Below are 22,373 nucleotides of genomic sequence, written 5' to 3'. Positions count from 1 at the left end.
AGCTTCCTGCGCCTTCTGAACTTTACCCAAAGTAGAAATACTTTGTCTAGAAGTTGGTTCTTGTCTGCCGCTGTCTTGTACTTCTTGTCGTTCCACTCAGCAGCTTCATCTTGAAGCAATTGAGAGAAGGCTTCTCGATCCTTCTTCAAGCTGAGCTTGTGCTTTGTACAAAACGACCGTGTTTTGAAATCTTGGGCCGTGAGGTCTTGATGTGTTGACTTGGGCTTGACTTCCACTTATGGGCTTTTGGATTTTTAATCTTAATGTCTTATAAATCAATAAACTCAACATTGAACAAACACATTAGTATGAATAAATCAAAGCATTTAAATTTAATGTGTTAGAATATTTTTTTTATTAATTACTTAAATAATTTTGTCAAATCAAAATCATGTGGAAAGGTGTTTCAACAAACTCCCCCATTTTGATGTTGGCAAAAATATTCAGTTGAAGAACTCAGTGTTGAGCTCCCCCATGATAGTTGACCTTATATTACTCAGGATACTCCCCCGTAAGGGTTGAGCCACTGACTTAGTTTTACTTTAAACATTTCAAGGTTTAATTAAGTAAGTCTAAGGTCAGTTTTCAGAAATAGGTCAGCTTATAAATCATATTCTTTTTAACTCAGTTTATGCGGAAGATTTAGATATCAGAGAGCGCTGAGTATTTCTTTGTTCAATGAGTTTAAGAAGACATATAAAATAAGTCAACATATTGATCAACACAGCATACAATCATAAAGCAATGTAGGCAAGTAGCACAGTTGATTTAATGAAGATGCGTTAACTATTCAGCACAAAACATAAGTAAGCATCACATAAGATTTGTCAAATTTGAAAGGATAGATGCATGCATAGTTTTGTATTCAGGGCCAGCACAAAAATACATAAGGGAAAGACTACAAGTTTTAACAAAATTGAATCTAGTCAATCCTAGTCAAGCTATTTCTTCTTATAGTTAAGTTGGTCTTCATGCTCTTTAGCTTTACCCTTTCCCTTGTATTTTTTCTGACTTCTTGAAGCTTCCTCTGATTGATGAGTTCTTTGAGCTTGTTCTTTCTCCCCCGTTTTGCCACCATTAGCAGGAGGAGGAATGAAGGTGTCTTCAATGGCAGCTTGAGTTACGCGTTTAGAGAATGCCTTTAGCTTTCTTGTGCTTTCATTTATGCCGTCAAAAATTGGAACACCATCATCCAAAATAGCACGTGGAATCCTGATAGATGCGGCACTCAGCATACTCAGAATATATGCTTGAGACTTTCCAACCCAGTGTATACTGTCAGTAAGCATGACAAATGCTTGATGAAACATCTTCAGTAAGGACGTGTCAAAATACTGACGTTGAGCATTTGAGTGGCGCACGTGGTTGAAAGTGACTCGAGAGTACTTCAGGATTTCGTTCGTCTTAAGCTGGTCAGTTTCCATCTCTTCCTTGCTTAAGTTCAGCAAACGTACAGCCTCACTAATTTTCTCAATGGAGCATTGGGAGGAGGAAGAGAGTTGGTGATTGGTTTTCTCTTGCTCAGTGTGAAGCTGGTTGAAGAGTTCATGAACTTCGGCAGAAGTTGCATACATTGTGTTTGCAGCTGACAATTGATGAAGTTGACCCTGTAGAGAGTTCATGTGATTAACCATGGTCAGCTGGAGTTTGGCCAGCTTCGTTTTTGATTCCTGCCTGGGCTGTTGAGACTGTAATGAAGTTATGACACTCAGACGGTCCTTCGGACCTTTGATCTCTGTAAGAAGCTGAGTGACAAACGAAAGCTGAGTTGGCTCAACAGGAACTGACCCAGCGGCATCGGTACTTGTTTGATGGAGGTCCTGGAGGAGAGCTTGAGCTGATTCAATGATTCTTCGACCAGACTCAGAGGCAGTAAGATAACTGAAGGATCCATCATTTATTGGCCCAGATGCCGGAAAAGAAGTAGAACCGAATGGAGGCGGTGTTTGGTTCTGCTCAATATTAGAAGTGCCAGCATGATCAGCGGCTGGTCTTGAGTTAAGATTTCCAGTAGACACTGACTGGATTGTATTCTGCACTTGAATTTATGGAAGAGGATGATCGGCAGAATGTGTTACTTGCTCAGAGTCAGGCTGAAGCTGACTAGATTTTGGAAGTTGAGGAAGTTCAGTGTTAACCTGAGCAGGTAATTCCTTAGCTTGCTCAACATGTTGAGTTGCAGGATCTTCGAGCACTTGCTCGGCATCATCTTGGCTTGGGGAAGCAATTAAGTCGGCATGTTCCTTAGGCTGAGAAACAGAGGCTTGATTTTCTTGTTGCTCTGGTGGAGACTCAATAGGGTTAGAGAAGAACCTATATGCACATCAGATAGGTCAGTGATTTCATCCCTCAGAGGCGAGTCACTCATTAGGTCAATGACTGGGGATCGATGTGCCTTCTTCTTAAGTCTCCTCAATTTCTTGGTCTTTGGAGGAGAGTCAGCAGGAATAGACTCAATAGAGTTAATAGAGTCAGCAAGTGAAGCTTCCCTTAGAACATTGTGTTCCTTTTCTGTTTTCTCAGCTTCTTCTTCTTCTTCAACCTGCTCAGTATAGGTTGTATCATATTGGTCAGTGTCTGACTCATGTTCCTCAACATTTTCTGTCTCCTCATTGTCAAACTGACCACCCAGTTCTTCTTCCTCTTGTTCATCTTGTGGTTGGTCAATATCAACGCCAAGACTTCGCACATAATGAGAGTCTTCAGAAATGACAACTCCTAGCGGTGCAACGTTGATAGGACTTAACTCAGAAGTGATCCTCTTCTTCTTCTTCCTCAATGGTTGCTCATCATTGTCCTCATTCTCTTCTACCTCAGGCTCAGCTTGCCTCTTGAGGTTTTCCGCTGACCTAGGTCCATCCTGACCTTGTTGAATTTGAGGCTTTGTTCCTCTGGACACAAATTTAAGCTTCTTTGGTGGAGAAACAACGTCTCTAGAGGGGCTTTGAACAGCTTTCCTCTTTCTTTCCTTCTTTCCTTTATGGGTCTGCATCCCATCAGTTTCCTGAACAGCAGCCCCTTTCCCTTTCTTGGGCACAATATGTTGATCGTAGAATAGACCAAATAGTGCAGCTGCAGTTATCTCTGTTCCTATTGTGTGGATTTCCTCAACCAGGCTCACCTTGTGATCTTTGAGGATTCTGGTAATTATGGAGCCTAACCTAAGGGTTCCAGTGCTTCTTTGAAACCCACCGATTATGAAGACAGGCATGTTTATCGGCGTGTAGGTCAGCATGTGCCAGATGAAGCACTGCTCAAAGTTTGTCGCTGAGTTGGTGCAGTTGATCTTGGGAAAGATGAAATTGGTCAGTATGTAGTGGGCCATCTTCTGATGCTGACCCATGGAGGTACTTGAAATTTCCCCTACATGACCAGGAGGTTTGCAGAACTCAACGGAGTAGTTGGTTTTATCTTGGTCACCAGATTTACGAAGTATTGCTCCTTCGTTTTTCAGCTTGAGTAGTGAGGCAAGACAAGCGGGGTTGATGAAGATATCCTTCCCTCGAACCTGGGTGACCATGTAGTCCCGATTATCATCCGCAACTTTTAGGTTAGCGTAGAATTCCTTCACTAACTCAGGATAGGTATGTTCGCGAACTGAGAACAACTTTGTCCAGCCGTTGTTCTTGATCCACTCACAGAAGGGTTGTTCAGCTTCCACAAAACCCTTTGAAAACCATCTAGAGTGGTCAACCTTATACCCCCTCACACTTTCGTAAACCTTAGAGTAGGTGCGTTCAACTGGTTTCTTCGCCTTATCTTGCTTTTGCTTTCCTCTCGAAGAGGCGGTTTGGTCAGCCTGGGCTTTCGTTCTTGGGGTAGTGACCTTTGAATGGTCACGCTAACTTGGTCCTTGAGACTTAGTGGGAGTCTCTCTATGTTCCTGCTGAGCAGGGAATTTAGGATTTTCATCAGAGCGATTAACGGTGTAACCGGCACCGGAGACATTCTGAGAATCTTTTGACATGATTCTTAGAGAAGTTTGAGAAGTTTGGGAGATTTTAGAGAAGAGTATTTGAATACCAGAATTTTCTAAGCGTAAAGAGATAAAAGTGGAAAATTATCCACTATTTATAGAAGTGTCGAATTGATCCTAAGCGTTGAGGTGGCCGTTTGACCTCGAGATACTCAATCGACAAATATTCTGGCATTTATGACACATTCGGCGCATGTGTTTTCTAATCATCGCGCTTACATCATCCTAGGTGGCTATTTAATTCGCGTGTTATGCATTAAATTTTGCAACGGATCTTTACTCAGTATTAAGGATTTCAAACGTTTAAAGTTCTGAGTAGTCAGTGTTACGCAAAGGAATAATTCTTATGCTTATAAACACTCAGCATGTATATCTACTCAGCATGTGATAGTTATTGATTTAGCATAAATCATTCAGCATGGTAATTCACTCAGCATGCATATATCACATATTATACTTGGAATTTATTGAAGAGGATTAAACATACCAATGGCTTCTCTAAGTATGTTGAATAGCTCACGAACCAGTGGCTTTGTGAATATATCAGCAAGCTGCTCATCCGTTGGGACATAGGTCAGCTTGATCTCTTTCTTGAGTACATGATCTCTGATGAAGTGATGTCGTATGCTGACATGCTTCATCCTACTGTGCTGGATTGGGTTCTTTGATAAGTCAATGGCACTCTTGTTGTCACATTTGACTTCAATTGTTTTAGTCTGAACGCCATAATCTTCAAGCTGTTGCTTAATCCATAGGACTTGAGCAACACAGCTTCCAGCATCAATGTACTCAGCTTCAGTGGTTGACAGGGCTACTGACGCCTGCTTCTTGCTGAACCAGGACACAAGACAGCTTCCAAGGAAGTGGCAACCTCCTGAGGCGCTTTTTCGTTCAAGCTTGTCTTGTCCGTAGTCAGCGTCAGTGTATCCAATGAGTGTGAAATCATGAGTATTGGGATACCACATACCTGCATTCACTGAGCCTTGCAAATATCTAAGGATTCTTTTTACAGCTATGTAATGAGATTCCTTAGGGTTAGATTGATATCTAGCACAATAACATACTGAGAACTGAATGTTCGGCCTACTAGCAGTCAAGTAAAGTAGAGAACCAATCATACCTCGGTACAATCTGCTGTCTACTGACTTACCACTTTCGTCAGCGCAGAGGATAGTGTCAGTGCCCATAGGGGTAGATATTGGCTTGCAATTTTCAAGTTCATACTTCTTCAATATCTCCTTAGCATACTTAGTTTGACTGATGAAGATGCCATTTTTCCCTTGTTTGATTTGAAGTCCAAGGAAGAAGGTGAGTTCTCCCATCATTGACATTTCAAACTCAGTCTGCATCTGCTTACTAAATTCCTTGCACATTGACTCGTTACTGGCACCAAAAATAATGTCATCAACATATATCTGAGCCAATATGGTATCTTTACCCTTTCTCTTAATGAATAAGGTTGTATCAGATTTACCTCTGACATAATTTATAGTCAGCAGGAAACTGGTCAGCCTCTCATACCAAGCACGTGGTGCTTGCTTGAGACCATACAGAGCCTTTTTGAGTTTATAAACGTGGTTTGGGAACTTGGGATCCTCAAACCCTGGAGGCTGATTAACATAGACTTCCTCGTTTATAACTCCATTAAGGAATGCACTCTTAACATCCATTTGAAACAGTTTAAAATTCATATAACTTGCATAAGCACATAAAATTCTTATAGCCTCTAGCCTTGCCACTGGGGCGAAGGTCTCACCGTAGTCAATACTTTCTTGCTGACTGTAGCCCTGAGCTACAAGTCTTGCTTTGTTCCTGACCACGTTCCCTTGTTCATCCATCTTGTTGCGAAAGACCCATCTTGTTCCTATGGTCTTCTGGCTTTTTGGTTTTGGCACTAAGTCCCATACTTCATTTCTTCTGAACTGATCAAGTTCTTCTTGCATTGCATTCATCCAAAACTCATCATACTCAGCCTCAGTGAAGTTCTTTGGTTCCTGAATTGAGACGAATGCTACGTTGCTGAGGTATCTCCTGAGTTGATTTCTTGTCATCAGGGTTTTTTCAGCAGCATCAAGAATGGCACTTTCTGAGTGTCCTCTTGGTATTCTGATCTCTTTTGGAAGATTGATGTCTTGAGCTGGCTGTGTTTCAACAATCTCTGCATGTGTAGATTGGTCAGTGAAAACAATTTGAGTTTCGCTTTTACCTTTGGTCAGCCCTTGAGGTAGTGACTCAGCGGTTGTTTCTTGGTCAGCGGGTGCTGAGTATGGATCATCCTCAGTCAGCTGCTTATCTTTTCCTGCAGGGTTAGTTTCATCGAACTCAACGTGTACTGACTCTTCTAAGACCTGAGTTCGTTTATTGAAAACTCTGTATGCTTTACTGATTGTTGAGTAGCCTAAAAAGATAGCTTCATCAGCTTTTGAGTCAAACTTAGCTAGGCTGTCTTTGGTATTTAAAATAAAACATTTACAACCAAAGGCATGAAAGTATCCAATGTTGGGCTTTCGTCCTTTCCAAAGTTCGTAGGGAGTCTTTTTTAATATGGGTCTAACTAGAGCCATATTAAGTATGTAGCATGCTGTGTTGACAGCTTCTCCCCAAAAGTACTTTGAAAGCCTATGCTCACTTAGCATTGTCCTGGCTATTTCAACCAAGGTTCTGTTTTTCCTTTCAACAACCCCATTTTGTTGAGGCGTTCTAGGAGCAGAAAAATTATGGTCAATGTCGTTGGCTTCACAGAATTCAACAAACTGTTGGTTCTTGAATTCTTCACCATTATTACTTCGGATGTGAGCTAACTTAAGGTCTTTATCATTTTCAAGTTTTCTTACTAGAGTTGAAAATGTCTCAAAGGTTTCATCCTTGCTACTCAGTAAGATGATCCAAGTGTACTGAGAAAAGTCGTCTACAATGACCAAGAAAAATCTTCTACCACCCAAGCTCAGCGGCTGGACTGGACCGAAGAGATCCAAGTGTAGCAACTCTAATGGACGCTTAGTTGAGACAATGTTTTTACTATGAAAAGATTGTTTGGTTTGTTTTCCAACTTGACAAGCGTGACATAATTGATCTTTTTCAAACTTAAGTTCTGGCAGTCCCTCAACTAATTGCTTTCTTGCTAATTTGGCCAGGAGGTCCATGCTTACATGACCAAGTCTCATGTGCCATAGCCAGGAATTTTCTTCCTTTGACACTAAGCATACAGTTTTTGAAAACTTCTTTTCTAAGTTCAGCATAAAGACATTATCAATACGAGGGGCAGTTAAAATCAACTCATTTGTTTTACCCTCGAATATTTTACATCCAGTGTCATCAAATATAACTTTTCTCCCATTGTCACATAGCTGAGCTACGCTGAGTAAGTTATATTTGAGTCCGCTGACTAGGGAGACTGACTCAATAGTAGGATTACCACCAACGGTTCCTGACCCTACTATCTTACCCTTTTTGTTGTCTCCAAAACTTACACTTCCACCTCATTTACGCACAAATGTGATGAACTAAGTTTCATCACCAGTCATATGCCTCCAGCATGCGCTGTCAATGTACCACATCTTTGACTTCTCAGCACACCTCAGGCTTACCTGCAATATAGCTAGTTACTTTTAGGTACCCAATTCTTTTTGGGTCCTTGTTTGTTAGGCTCAGCAGGTAAAGCATCATATTTCATTTTATGACGACACACTTGGACAGTGTGTCCATTTTTCCCACAGAAGTCACAGCTGACCTTCCGTTTAGGATATCTCACTGACTGGTCAGCACCCTAGTGCTGAGCGTGCCAGCACACCTTTATGGTGTGTCCTTTCTTCCCACAGAAGTCACACTAAACATTCCGTTGAGGATTCCATCTCTGCTGACTAGTACTTCGGTACTGAGTGTTCAGAGGAATATTTCTTTTATTCGGAACCTTGAGTTGGTTCTGAATAGATGTGACATCCTTTTTCAGTTTCTTAGAATCTGATTGGACCTCGGAGACAAACTTTTGCATAATTTCTACGTTACTATGCAAAGTTGAGTTGTCTTGGAGAAGATATCGAAGGTCACTCAGTTTGACCTCTTCAATCTCATCACATCGCCTGCTGAGTGCTCTAACCTTCTTGTTACACTTTTTGACAAGTGTGTAGAGGTCACTCATGGCATTTATCATTTCATTTCTGAGCAAGGGCAGTGATATTACCTCAGTTGAGTGTGCCTCATCGTCAGATGCAACAGAGGGGTCAGTATGCTCAGAAACACAAGGCTCAGCAAGATCATCTGCCATGAAACAGATCTTTGCTGACTCAGTGGCATTGTCTCCTGATGATGATGACTCATCACTATCACTCCAGGTTGCCACCATTGCCTTCTTGCCGTTCTTCATTTCCTTCCTCAAGGTAGGACAGCTTGATTTGATATGGCCAGTTTGATGACATTCAAAGCATGTAATGGGCTTTGAGTTGTCCTTCTTGTACTTGCTATCGCTTGACTCAGCTTTGTACTTATCAAACTTCTTGTAAGGCTTCTTGGAATATTTATCATTCTTTCTGAACAGCCTTTTCATCTTTCTAGTGAACATTGCCATTTCTTCATCATCTGTTGAGCTCCCATCAGTGGAGTCAGCTTTCATGACAAGAGACTTTTGCTTCTTATCTTCAGACTTCTCCTTCACCTCGAAGTTCTTCATTGAGATCTCATGGGTCAGCAGCGAGCCAATGAGTTCATCATACTTGTAGGTGGTTAAATCTTGAGCTTCCTCAACAACAGTTTTCTTGGCTTGCCAGCTTTTAGGAAGACTCCTCAGTATCTTCTTGACTTGCTCTTCCTCAGTAAAGATCTTGCCAAGTCTCTTGAGCTCGTTGATAATGTTTGTGAACCTTGCGTTCATCTCAGAGATTCCTTCATCATCATTCATTTCAAACAGCTCGTACAACCTCATATGCTGGTTCACCTTGGACTCTTTAACTTTGTTGGTTCCTTCGTAGGTGACCTCCAGTTTCTTCTAGATCTCTTGTGCTGACTCACAACCTGAAATTTTATTGTACTCTGCAGCATCTAACGCACAGTGAAGCATGTTTATAGCCGAAGCATGATTTTGTAGCTTCTTGAGATCATCCTCAGTCCATTTAGTCTCAGCTTTAACAACCGTTTGGCCGTCAATAGTTTCAACAGGAACAAATGGGCCTTGGACTATAGAAAGCCATGCACTCATATTTGTTGCCTGAATGAAATTTTTCATTCTGTTCTTCCAAAAGGTATAGTTAGACCCGAAGAACAGAGGAGGCCGAGTAATGGACAGTCCCTCAGGTAAAATCTGAGTTGTCTGATTTCCTGGGAAGAAACGAGTGCTGTTCTCAGCCATAGTGGGGATCAGCTCAAGATAGTTATATCTTGCTCAGTGAGCTGTTAGGCTCTGATACCACTTGTTAGTCCCTTATAACGTGACAAGTTTAGTTCCAAGGGGGGGGGATAGGAACTATTTAAAATTTTGTCCGTTTAGGCTGACTTCTTTTCTTGAGAAAAGGTTTACACAGCGGCGCTAAGTAATTTTAAGACACAAGCTTAGTCAACTCGTGACTGAGTCTGTTTCTTTCCTTGAGTCAGGAGATAGCACTTAGAGTCTATTCCTGAACTCAGCTTCTTAGTGCACTCAACTCAGCGTGAGTTTGTTACTTAGTCAGTTTTATAGCAAGCAATATATAAAGGAGTTTAAGGGTTAGAAATATGTTACTCAGCAGACATATCCTGGTTCGGCCTCTCCGCCTACGTCCAGTCCCCGGAACTCGTCCGAGCTTTTTGAATTCTCTACTGAGCTCTTTAAAGGTAGAGCACAAAACCTTTTACAATAGAAGCTGAGTATACAAGAGTACCTTTCTCTATACCTCTACTCACTCCTATATCTACCGCTGAGTACTATAACCGAGTACTCAGCCTCTCCTTTCTATTCTTCTAGAAATGATAAAGTGTTTGTCCTAAACAACAGTTGCTAAGACACTTTAGATGATTGAAAATCACTCTAGACTTTTACACAATAATTGGAAATTGGTGTAAGGTTTTTGCTTTGCTTTTCTCACAGAACTTCAAATATGAATTTGGACAGCGTTTCGGCTAATTGAAGATCTGCATAGAATGAAGCAAATGAGAGGCATTTATATAGTGACACTTGAAGCACCGGTAATTTCGAATTTCGAAATAACCGTTGGAGGGAAACGGCTTCCTGTCGTTGTCACTCAGTACGTGCTCAGTGTCATTGGCCAATGAGATTCTTGCATCTTCTGTCCACGGCAGTGCTCGGCAGCTTTTCGTCCGGTAAACAGAATGTTTCGACATATTTGACAAAGTCTTCCAGACAGCTTCCTGCGCCTTCTGAACTTTACCCAAAGTAGAAATACTTTGTCTAGAAGTTGGTTCTTGTCTGCCGTTGTCTTGTACTTCTTGTCGTTCCACTCAACAGCTTCATCTTGAAGCAATTGAGAGAAGGCTTCTCGATCCTTCTTCAAGTTGAGCTTGTGCTTTGTACAAAACGACCGTGTTTTGAAATCTTGGGCCGTGAGGTCTTGATGTGTTGACTTGGGCTTGACTTCCACTTATGGGCTTTTGGATTTTTAATCTTAATGTCTTATACATCAATAAACTCAACATTGAACAAACACATTAGTATGAATAAATCAAAGCATTTAATTTTAATGTGTTAGAATATTTTTTCTATTAATTACTTAAATAATTTTGTCAAATCAAAATCATGTGGAAAGGTGTTTCAACATACTCTTCAGTTCTAGAGGAGTTATGTGGCCTTTACTAGGGGTGTTCATCGGTCTGAAAACCGAACCGAACCGAAATAACAAAAAACCAAATAGCCTCAAAAATAAAAACCGAACCTAACCAAATAATAATAAATAATCGAAACGAACCGACCGAATTATTTCAGTTGGTTCGGTTCGGTTATTCGGTTTTCTTATATTAAAAAATTTCATTAACAATTATTTTTGTGTAAGGTTAATATTACATCGTTAATGATGTTGTTGGGTATTTACTTATATATACAACAATTTTTATTTTTATTTTTCTTTTTGGATTGAAAGAAAAAAAAAAAAGAATAGAAAGAAAAAAACATAGAAATTTTATATAGAAATGAAATCAATCTTAATTCCAAATATGAATTAGTGTATAATTGTACTAAATTGGTAGACAAGCATTAAATAGACCAATAATACAATTAGTTACAAGCAATCCAAAAACTATCATGCTTAACAAAGATTCTAATAATATAATTCTAAATCAAATATAACTTAGAACAATAAATGACATACACTAATTATATAATAAATCTAATTTCTAATTATATTTAATTTATTTCGGTGTATTCGGTTAATTCGGTAATTTTGATTTAAAAACCGAACCGACCGAAATATTATAAAAATAAAACTGAAACCGAACCTAATAGACCAAAAACTGAACCAAAAAAACCAAAATTCATCGGTTCGGTCGGTTATTTCAGTCCGGTTCAGTTTTTGAACACCCCTAGCCTTTACTCTGGTTTAGACCTGTCCATGGACCGGGCTGGGCCGGGTTCGGGCCGGGCCTGGCGGGCTTTTGTGTAAAAGTGCTCGTCCCAAGCCTAGCCCAGCCCAGCCCAGTATTAATTTAGGCGGGCTCGGGCCGGGCTGGACTCGGGCCTAAAAATCAAATCCCAAGCCCAACCCATATAAGCCCACCTAAAAAAAATATACATAATTTGCAATTATAAAAAATCAAATTTATACTTAAAATAAATATTTAATTATAAATATATAAATTTTTTAATTAATATTAATAAGGCGGGCCGGGCTGGGCCGGCCCGTGATATTTTTAGATGTCCCAAGCCCGCTCAAAAAATAGGCGGGCTTGGGCCGGGCTGGATCTAAGAGTAAATTTCATTGTCCAAGCCCGGCCCAAGGGACACGGGCCTGGGCGGGCCGGGCGGGTACCCGGACCCGTGGACAGGTCTACTCTGGTTTAAAGCTAGCTTAGGATAGGGGTTTCGAAGGGTTTGTAATGTAGTTAGATTCTCAACTTATTGTTCGTCTGGTTACTAATGGCTATAACTCTCGGTATAGGTTTGATTGGCTTTTGGCTAAGTGCAGATAGTTCATTTATAAGGAATGGGAAGTACATGTGGTCCACACTGATCGAGAATGAAACCGTAGCGGACTGGATGGCCAACTTCGTAGAACAATTGTCCTTGGGCTATCACGACTGTCATGTGCCTCCTACAGGCATCCGTGTGTTGCTATTAGCTGATTCGAGTGGTTCTAATTTGCCTTGACTGATTAGAACGTAGTACTTTTTTCTTTTCATGTGCCTTTTATTTTTATCCCTGGGGCTTTAGCTCCTTATTGTAACAAAAAATGAAAAACATATTAAAAATTAAATGCAAATTGTTTTCATAGTTTTTGTTTTAATCATCATTTTTTTTTTCATAACAACATCCCCCAAGAAAGCCAAAAGATACACAAGAAAGCGAGTAGTAGGAAGGAAAAAAGCGATAAAGTCCGAAAGGGGTGAAAGGACCAACCTCATAATTTGGCAGCAAGATAAAGCACTCGTAATTAGAACTACGTTCTCCTGCCTCCCAAGTTTTGGGCGCATCCCTTTCAAAATATAGGAGTACCATGGGCGATATAGAAGGGGTAGAGAATCGAAAGAGAATTCTAGGAATTTTAGAATACGAAAATGTCTTTAATAACACCAATAAAGGCTATTTATACTAGACATTGGGAAGTCCAACAGTCAGACCAGTCATTACATTTATTAGTGATGCCGCCTGAAATTAATACTCATAAAAAAAACATAGACGTGTTATCAAATACAAAACCTGCCTTTTCGAATAACTTATAGACGCAGACACTTGTCTATCAGTCCCTAATACCAGCATGGAAGTCCTATAGGCTCACGTACTCTTACAGGTCGTTACTCCCATCCTATCCGCTCAAATGACCCGACTTGATGGGTAGCATGAAATGTCTCATTAATTGAAGGAGGAGGGACTCATTGATGCGACATATGAACCTAAAGCCTATCCAACATCCACATAAGGCCCATAACCAGAGCTATCTTACAAAAAGTCATTGTATGCCTCCACATGTAGAATGCCTATCTCAAAGGCCATAGAAATGGACAAGTCTAGTCGTTCTGGTTCCTTCAGCTAGCTAACACTTATTGCCCTGAAGACAAATCTATAAAAAAGGTCACGATAACACCCTTCCAAATGATCTTTTTTTTTTCTTTCTCTCTTTATCATTTAATATTTTATTAATCTTTCCACTTCTAACTTAATTGTCAGAGTGTTTTTAATGATTGTTTTCGATGCAAGTCAATCGAATCAAGTGAATTTGCTACTATTCAGTCTACCTTCCTTATTATTTTGCTAACTCCACAAAGTGTAACTATGGGGATATATTAAAACTAAATCAATTCATTTGAAATTTAAGCTTAAGCAAGGTCCTAAATTGGATTTTCACCTTCTAAATTACATTTTTTTTTCTCTACAAAATTAATAGTATTATTATATGATATTTTGGTCCATTGTCGAGGAAGGTGTAAACTAAGGGAATGAGTAGACTCTTGATTGTCTTTGAGAAAAAAAGTATGACTTTTGATTTAATTTTTATTTTAGAGAAATTCAAATTATTTAAATGCATACAAAGCATGTTATATTATAGAAAATATAAAATATAAAATGATATTTATAACTAACAAAACAATACGTTCATTTTCCTTAGGTAGGAAGAAAAATATCAAAAGCTTTATTAAACGAAAATTGGATACAGAGTCGCTCAGTCAGTCATCAAAGCTTCGTCAATATTTTTGCTTGAATCTTGAATCTTGAATTCTCCGGCCATGGCCGCCCAATCCTCTGCCGCGGCCACTACCAATATCATGCTAGCTATCTACGAGAAGAAGACCACTTCTCTTGAGCTTTACCGCCCACTCCGCAACTACATCGCCATGTACTACTCCGAACGCGAGGCCCAGAATCTGGAAGATGACCTCCAGACCCTCAAGGAGTACCGCTCCGACCTTGAACGCCAATCCGATCCTTCCCCAACCACCCGCCGTGACCTTCTCCAGAATTACTTTAAAGCCCTGTGCTTGGTCGAGACTCGCTTCCCAATTTCTCCTGATAAAGATCACATCAATTCGGTGAATTTTGTATGGTACGACGCTTTTAAGCAGAAGCAGAAGGCTTCCCAGCAGAATATCCACTTGGAGAAGGCCGCGGTGCTTTTTAATTTGGGGGCTGTGTACAGTCAGATTGGCCTTTCCTTTGATCGGGCCACCGTGGAGGGTAGACGCCAGGCTATCCATGCCTTCATTGCTGCTGCTGGGGCGTTTTCTTTTCTGAGGGATAATGTGGCCACCAAGGCTTCCATGGGGTCCAGCACCACCGTTGATGTGTCGGTGGAGTGCGCGGGTATGCTGGAGCGGCTGATGCTGGCTCAAGCTCAAGAATGTGTTTTCGAGAATACCATTGCCAAAGGGAGTACTCCAGGGGTTTGCGCCAAGATTGCGAGGCAGGTTAGTACTTGAGAACAAAAACTTTACGATCAGCAAATTGCATCTTTTAGATTGATCGTGGAGGATGGTTGTGAAATTCTGAAAATTTGGGATTTTGGATTTTTTTAGTCTAGGTTTTCTCATATTAATGGATAGGTCACATACATTAAAATTTCAGCTGAATTGTGATTCTTTGTGTCACTTATGCTGGGACAATGTAGTCATATAAGTAATTGCAGCTGCTGGAATGTGCTTTAATATTAGCTTCATGCATTTAGCAGGCCTTTTGTTGAAGTGATCAAATCAGTTATGATTCCACTATTGCGAGAAATGCAATATAATATAGGACTCAATCACTAACTTTTGGCCAGAATGTGGCTAGCAATGTGTTCTCTATCACTTAGAAGTTCTATTTTTTCATCTTGGGCATGCAAATGATTGCAGGTTGGTCTATACTATGAAGAAGCTTTAGCAGCCCTTAATGTTGCACCTCTTAAGGATCATTTTGACAAGCCTTGGATAGCTCATGTCCAGTTGAAGGCAGCCTTATTCTATGGTGAAGCTTGTTATCGGTATGGTTTAGAGCTGCATGAGAAAGAAGAAATTGCAGAAGAAATTGCACGATTGAAGAGTGGGCTTAGTGCCTTAGCTGAGGCAAAGAAAAATACAAAGGGGGCTGCAGCGCAGCTTCTTGATGCAATTACCAAGCTGGAAGCTAATATCAATCGCAACCTAGAAAGGGCTATGAAGGAAAATGATAGGGTTTATCTCATGAGGGTTCCTTCCCCAAGTTCCTTGCCTCCTCTTCCAGCATTTTCAATGGTGAAGCCAATGCCAATGAATGAGGTACTAGATGCGAGCAAGGAGAAGATGTTTGCCAGTCTTGTTCCTGACAGCAGTGCAAAGGCTCTTTCAAGGTATACCGAAATGGTTGATGACATCATTAGGTCACAGGCAGAGAAATTACAGCAAGGCAGTGAGCTAACACGTGTAAGGCTTAAGGAAATGGACCTTCCAGATTCAATTCTTGCTCTTGAAGGAAATTTAACACTTCCAGCAGATCTTAAAGAAGATATAGAAGCAGTACAGATCAGTGGGGGCCCAGCTGGTTTGGAAGCTGAGTTACAGCAGCTTAAAGATTTGAGAAGGGTGAACCAAGAATTGCTTGTTCAGACGGAGGAGCTTTTGCAGAAAGAAGCAGCAGAAGATGCCCAATTTAGAAGTCAATTTGGTACTCGATGGACTAGGCCTCAATCCAGCACTTTGACTAAGAACTTGCAGGATAGGTTAAATAGATTTGCAGCTAACTTAAAGCAAGCTGCAGACAGCGATGGCAGAATTGAACGTTCTGTGAGGGATTATTCTGCACTCATGTCAATCCTTGATCGGCGCCCGGTATGTCTCTTGAACAATTGCCTACAACGTGTAGCATATGCAACTTAATGTTTTTTTCTTGTGCTATGGTTTTAACTTTTGTGGTCCATCTTCTATAGCCAACAAAGTATGACGTTTGGTGGTCTTAATAGTTTTACATGCATTTATTATCATATTGATTTCTTAAATTTACTAGATTAGAGAAAGGTCAGTTTGCTAGAAGGTATACAGTATACCCCTTTTTGTTGGAGTTCTATCTGTGTGGTGATATTATGTGCTTTTTCATTTTATCAGATAGAATCTGCTCTTCCAACTCTAGCCAGGCCAATAATGTCTTTGGATGCCAATGAAGATGCTATAGTGGGATCCCTAAAGCAAAGCTTGGTATGTTCTTCTGTCCTTGTTAGGTTCCGTGAGAGTTTAGATTTGTGCCGGGAGAATGAATTTTTTTATTATTTTTGCTCCATAGCCATGCTTCTCAAAAGTGAAACAGGAGGAATTGTAAACATGATGCTTCTTATTTGCCTGCATCATGTTTTGCAAAAGCTCTTTTTAAGGTTGTAAGCTTTGTTCTGTCATATGATTCTAGTTCTTCCCCTGGAGAATCTAATGGTGCATGCATGCCTTAGTGAGGAACATATAATAGTTTCTTAGAACTTGATATTTACTAACAACATGATGCTCTTAAGATTAACATTTTTTGGTTCATTCTTGAAAATATTTTCTTGACACCATATGCAGAAGCATATTTGCTGGTGAAAAGCATATGCAGAAAGATTTTGTAATTTGAACTGGAATTCTAGTTTTAACATATGTTATATTAAAATAGATTTGATAGAAGGATGTTAAAGTGAAACATTTGTAGTTGTTGTGAATGGGTTCCCTAGGGTAAACTTGGTTAAAGATGCAACTTGGTCTCAGTTAACTCTATTTCTTAATTTAGTTCTGATACGAACTGCTTTTATGAAATGAAACTGTATGCTTTGAACTATGCAGAGGCAATTGGAGATTCTTGGCGCTCAACGGGCAGGTCTTGAGGATATGCTCAAGGAGATGAAAAGAAAGGTGTGCACAAGTATATACTTACTCTCCTTTGGAAAATTGAACTCCAACTTTTGTTGGACTACATGGATCCTTCCCTGAGTAATTTATCATTAATTACTCATTGACTGGCTCAATAATACCCTAAGAAAATGTGTATATCTACTTGTTTGAAATCATTGCACCTATTTGGTTCTATTATGTGTTACTGAATACTCCCTCTGGTCTCTAATAGATTTCACTTAGGATTATCAATTTGTTTGTTTATTGACGTTTTATATTATCAATGCACTTTTGACAAACAAAAAATCTCAAATTTGCCCTTATTTATGATAAGGGAGAGGGTTAGTAATTAATGCAAATAATTCTAATTAAGGAATAATAATATTTAAGAAGAGAATTTTTGCATAGAAAGTAGAGCTTTAGGAGAGAGATATTGAGGGTAAATTAATCATTTTAATAGTCTAATCAATATTTTATTGGTTTTGGTGAAAAACCTTAAACAACATCTATTAAAGACCGGAGGAAGTATATAATAGCCGTTGCCGTTGGCTCATAATTTTCTTGAGATGTTCTTGATGTACTGCAGCCTGCAAATGTGCTCATTTTTGTATGATGTATTTTAACCTCCTTACTTTTACATGATGATTTCTTGGTCAGTTTGCTATAATAAAGCATATCATTTTAACATACTTGTCAAATACTGCTGTTTTTGCACTCTGAACCAAATTGCCACTGTGATGGGTATGAATGGCTGCTTTAGCTTTCACCATGTTGGTAGTTTCTTTGCTGCTTTCTTTTTATGATGCTGAATTTATGTCATGGACTCATTATGGTTTCAGGATGACATACTACCAAAGTTGATGACATCCACCGGCTCCTATGAAGATCTCTTCAGGAAAGAGATATCAAAATATGATCAAATATGTGCAGATATAGCCCAAAATATTGTGGCACAAGAACAATTGTTGTTGGAAATTCAGGTTGTTTACTCTTTAAACAGTTCTTTAAATATATACTTGAATTGGGGCATCATTATAATCAGAATAGCGGGTAGAACCTATATTGGAATGGTACTCATGATTCCTTATTTGCCAGCTGCTCTGTTTGCATGTTTTGAAATGAATGGGCCTGTAGTATCAAGTTTGCTTCTATTGAAGCTCTTTTGTAACATCATTGTGTCATCAAACGCTTTCTGTTCCTATATTTATAGATCTTCCTTGTTTACAGGCTCAAAATGATGAATTTTCTGGCATCTTCAATCTTGATGATTACAAAGGTAAGTTTTGTTTTCTTTTTTCCTCAGAAGGAGGGATTTTCTTGTGCAGGCATGTTTATTGAGCCCTCACTTCATGTATATAACAATGTCTCTTCTGCTTAAATATGTGTTGTTGGGGGTTTTCATACTATGTAATGTTACTTGATTAAGTATCTACTAGAAATTCGAGCCTATGGCTTTACTTAAACAGCCTTATTTTGAGTATGCAATCGTGTGTGAGAACACATGGGTAGTGTTTATAGTTTCATATTCAAAATACTTCCTACCAGCATATAAGTTAATTTGTTTCATATTTGAAATTGTTACTTGTTGGAGTGTCAGGGTCTGCTAATATCAGTAGTGAGAGATCTAAATGAGAGAACCAGGTCAGATGAATTTGAACCTTGCTGTAGGAGATATGTGGATTCGCTTCCAAACTTCCAATGGGTCATTTTGTCTGATTTTACTTTTAAGTATAGCAAGTAATTAAGTACCTCTCTGAGCCTTTCAGCATCTAGTTTTTGGTGATGATGCTTCTCATCAATCTTACATTAACTTAAACCTAAATGCTTAGGGTTAGTTTTTGTTCAGTTTGGTAAAATGGTTTTATATTATTAACTCAACGTAGGTGTCCTGAGTGTCAGTCAACACTGTGATCTGATCTTTGCCGCCTATTTTTATATTTTCTTTTCTTTTTCCCTTTTTTGTTTGCCTATGTACAGTCTTGGTTTAATTTTTGTGAGGCTGTTATGAATCTCGAATTGGAGTCGTGTTGGGGGTATTCTTGCATCCACCTAATTTGTAGGAAAAATATTTAGAACTCATTAGAGAGAGGCCTCACCTCGTATTTAGAAATTAGAACTCTGATAGAGAGAGACCTCACCTGTTAACACAAAGTCTAGGATTTTCAGTCGTTGCTTGATTGATTGATCGATATTCTATCTCTTATTTGTTGCCGTAGGCTTCCAAGAAAGAAAAAAAAGCTATGCGAAGGAAATCCAAATCCAAATTGGATTTTATAATGCTGAAACTAATTAATTAGGCATCCTAATCTAAATGGGATCCTATTTTTGTTATTTCCTAAACAACTCAACTCTAATGATCCTATTGAGCTATGTCTGGGCCATGGCTGTCTCATAACAGAGCTTTTGGTGTTACCAGAATCTTTTAGTGACCCCAACATTTCTAAAATAAATAAAATCTGGTATCAAGCTATCGCCTTCATAAGTAATTGCAAAGTAATTTTTTCATATGAAGCGGCTGGAGATATTAGTTCTATGAAATATGTAGAATGGTTATATAGAGAACAGGCAAAAGAAGTAATTTATGGAATTCATAGTGATCTGTTGTTATGCTTTTCCATATTTTGAACTTGGCTTTGAGCTGGTTTTCTATTCCTTCATTGCTTGTTTTCGAGTTATATGACTAATTAACCTCTACAATTGAATTGACTTTTGGAAAATCAATGGTGAATTGTTGGGGTAGATAATTGGGTGCTTTAATTATTTTTGACAATACATGTTTCTTCCCGCCTTAACCTTTTCAGAACAATGACATAAAAAACCCTAGATTTTTCCCATTCAGAGCATAATCTACAAAGTAATGGATTGAATCAGTTGAACCCTGATACATGGCCAAAATTGGGTTGGTTCATGCAGGACGCAAAAAATAAGACAAAAACTTGCATCAGCTGCCAGTTTCCAATTGAACCGCGGGGGTTCAACTCTCAAATTATAATCTATTTCTGTTTAGTTGTTTGTCAGAGCCATTTTGTTTTGGTAGTATTTGGATTGCCAAACTACTATCTTTTAGTAGATGAATGACAGACTTGAATATCAAAATTGTTGCTGTTAGCTGTGGATTAGTCATTGCTAATATTAGTGTATTTTCTTGTTTTAGTCAAGTTATTAGAAAACCAAAAGGGTGACTGTTGAACCAGACAGTGAACCTTCAGTTTTTATATTTGCAGTCCTTGTACATGGTTCAGCTCGGACAACATTGTGTTATGACTTGACTTTTTGACAGAAGTTTATCCTCACGGTCTTCAATTTGGCTTTAAACGAAATAATATATTCTTTTGCTTTAACCTGTATATTCTTAGTCTTAAAGGACACACCAGTTTTAACACAAAATTTCCCCCTTTGATTTGTTGCAGCATCTCGTGAGAAGTGTTATAAGCAAATACAAGCTGCTATTGCGAAATATCGAGAAATAAAGGAGAACATAAATGAAGGATTGAAGTTTTATGTAACTCTTCAGGTAAACAGTAGTTGTAATATCACTTTGAATTTATATTTCTGTCCTTACCGAGTATGTGGGGTTAAGGTAGAAATCTACCCCCAACTTTAAGACATTCGCATTAACGCTATGTTTTCTTTTTGGGCCTTGACATCGTAATATACCATCTTTCTATTTCACCCTCAACATTGAAAACTCCATTAACTGTAAACACAAACATTGAATGAAGTCGAAGATAAAGGGGTGTTAACTACGGTTTGTAACGTTGTGGATGACATTGGAAAATAAGAAAAAAATGAGGGGTTAATGTGAATTTTCCCAAAAATAAGGAGGGTGGATTTGCTGGTTTTCTTATTTTTCATGATAACTGCAATGCTATGTTGCACGGAAACGGGAAATGAAATGGATACGGACACCGAGAAATGGAAATGGATACAAAACGTGAAAACGCTAATAAAGAAGAGTTTCCGTGCAACATAGCTGCAATGATGTTAAATTTATTATCCTATTACACAGTGTGTCGTGTTATTCATATTTTCAGTGTTCCATTTATGGGTGATGCAAGTAATATTTCTGAACAATGGATTCAATTCAGGATTGATAACTTACTAAATCAAACCTCCTTGTAACAGGATGCAATCACTAATGTGAAACAGCAGTGCAGTGATTTCGTGATGACCAGAAACATACAATGCCGAGAAATGGTTGAAGATGTACAGCGACAAATGGCAGGACTGAGTTTTCAGGACCGCAAGAACTCAGGGGCTTACAACTATCCAGCAGTGAACCAAGCTCCAAGATCAAGTCCACAGCCTCCAGCAGATCCGCAAAATGTTCCCCATGCTCGCCCCCAAGCATCGTACTATCATCCTCCAGAACAGCCACCCATGCCTGGATATTCTCATCCTCCTCCGCCTTACAACACACCCCAGCAGCCATCTCCTTACCATATTCCTCCACCTGCTCCTGGCGCACCTTACCCACCACAACAGGTTCAGCAACAGCCACAGGCTGGTCAGGAATATGGACAACCTGCCTATCCCGGGTGGCGGGGCCCATACTACAATGCCCATGGACAGCAACCTGGATCCTTTCCTCGACCTCCTTACTCTGTTCCTTCTCCATACCCTCCTCCCCATCAAAGTGGCTACTATAAGCAATGATCATACAGTTTCAATCATTTTTATTTTCAGTGATATAATTTAATAATTATGCTCTAGCATATCTTTTCTCTTGCAACCATTTTCTGAATTTAGCTATAGATTTTACGTTTGGTTGCGCAACATATTTCCTTTGGAGAGTAGATGATTATCTTGTTGTATCAATGATTAATGTGAATTCATGAGTTCAAAATTTGAGATGCATATAGCATATTGATTTGTGAAATATATAACTATTTTTTTGTGATGATCGTATTTGGTAAAGCAACGGAACTTCAAGTCCATTTTCCTCCATTATTATGTGCACATTTAGGGTATAGTTAATAAAATTTTAAGTTGCTCCAGAGATATTTAAACATCTAGTTTTACTTAATATTAAGTAAAACTAAATATAGTTAGTGGATTGTTATTTGTCGCCTCTATTTTCCTTACCGTCGCCTCCTGTTTGACATTTTTGCCCTTTTCATTTTTCATTCAAAAAAGTGAAATTCTCTCAACCACGAAGAACAAAACGAAGAAAAATCATGCCTCCAAAACAAGGAAAAATAATTGAACATCTAAGTTTTGTATTTACCAATAATCTGAAATTTAACGAATTTAACTTGAAACGGAATTTTTTTTTTTCGTTGAATTTACACTAAACGGGTAGCCCATACGGTCCGGTCCATGGACCGATAGCATGACCTACCCTATTTCACCTAGGCAAAATAGGGTAGCCTACCCGTTTTCCTTTAGAAAAAATGGGTTTATTTACTTATTTTTTTAATTATAATAAATATTAATTATAGATAAATTATGTATTGATTGGAAA

The 22,373-nt window shown here is 39.0% G+C and overlaps 1 protein-coding gene across 1 annotated transcript; it reads left to right on the top strand.

Moving 5' to 3' along the window:
- Window positions 1–13,699: 13,699 nt before the first annotated feature.
- LOC136235800 (vacuolar-sorting protein BRO1) lies at window positions 13,700–21,809 on the top strand. The gene is made up of 8 exons (XM_066025837.1): window positions 13,700–14,512; window positions 14,936–15,886; window positions 16,160–16,249; window positions 16,862–16,930; window positions 17,749–17,889; window positions 18,137–18,185; window positions 20,320–20,423; window positions 21,035–21,809. The coding sequence occupies exons 1-8, from the start codon at window positions 13,835–13,837 to the stop codon at window positions 21,563–21,565; spliced, it is 2,613 nt and encodes an 870-aa protein (XP_065881909.1). The 5' UTR covers window positions 13,700–13,834; the 3' UTR covers window positions 21,566–21,809.
- The last annotated feature ends 564 nt before the right edge of the window (window positions 21,810–22,373 follow it).

The sequence above is a fragment of the Euphorbia lathyris genome, chromosome 1 (genome assembly GCF_963576675.1).
Source record: "Euphorbia lathyris chromosome 1, ddEupLath1.1, whole genome shotgun sequence".
Taxonomy (NCBI): Eukaryota; Viridiplantae; Streptophyta; class Magnoliopsida; order Malpighiales; family Euphorbiaceae; genus Euphorbia; species Euphorbia lathyris.
The sequence above is the reverse complement of the archived record's forward strand: the minus strand, read 5'-3'. Positions and strand labels throughout refer to the sequence as shown.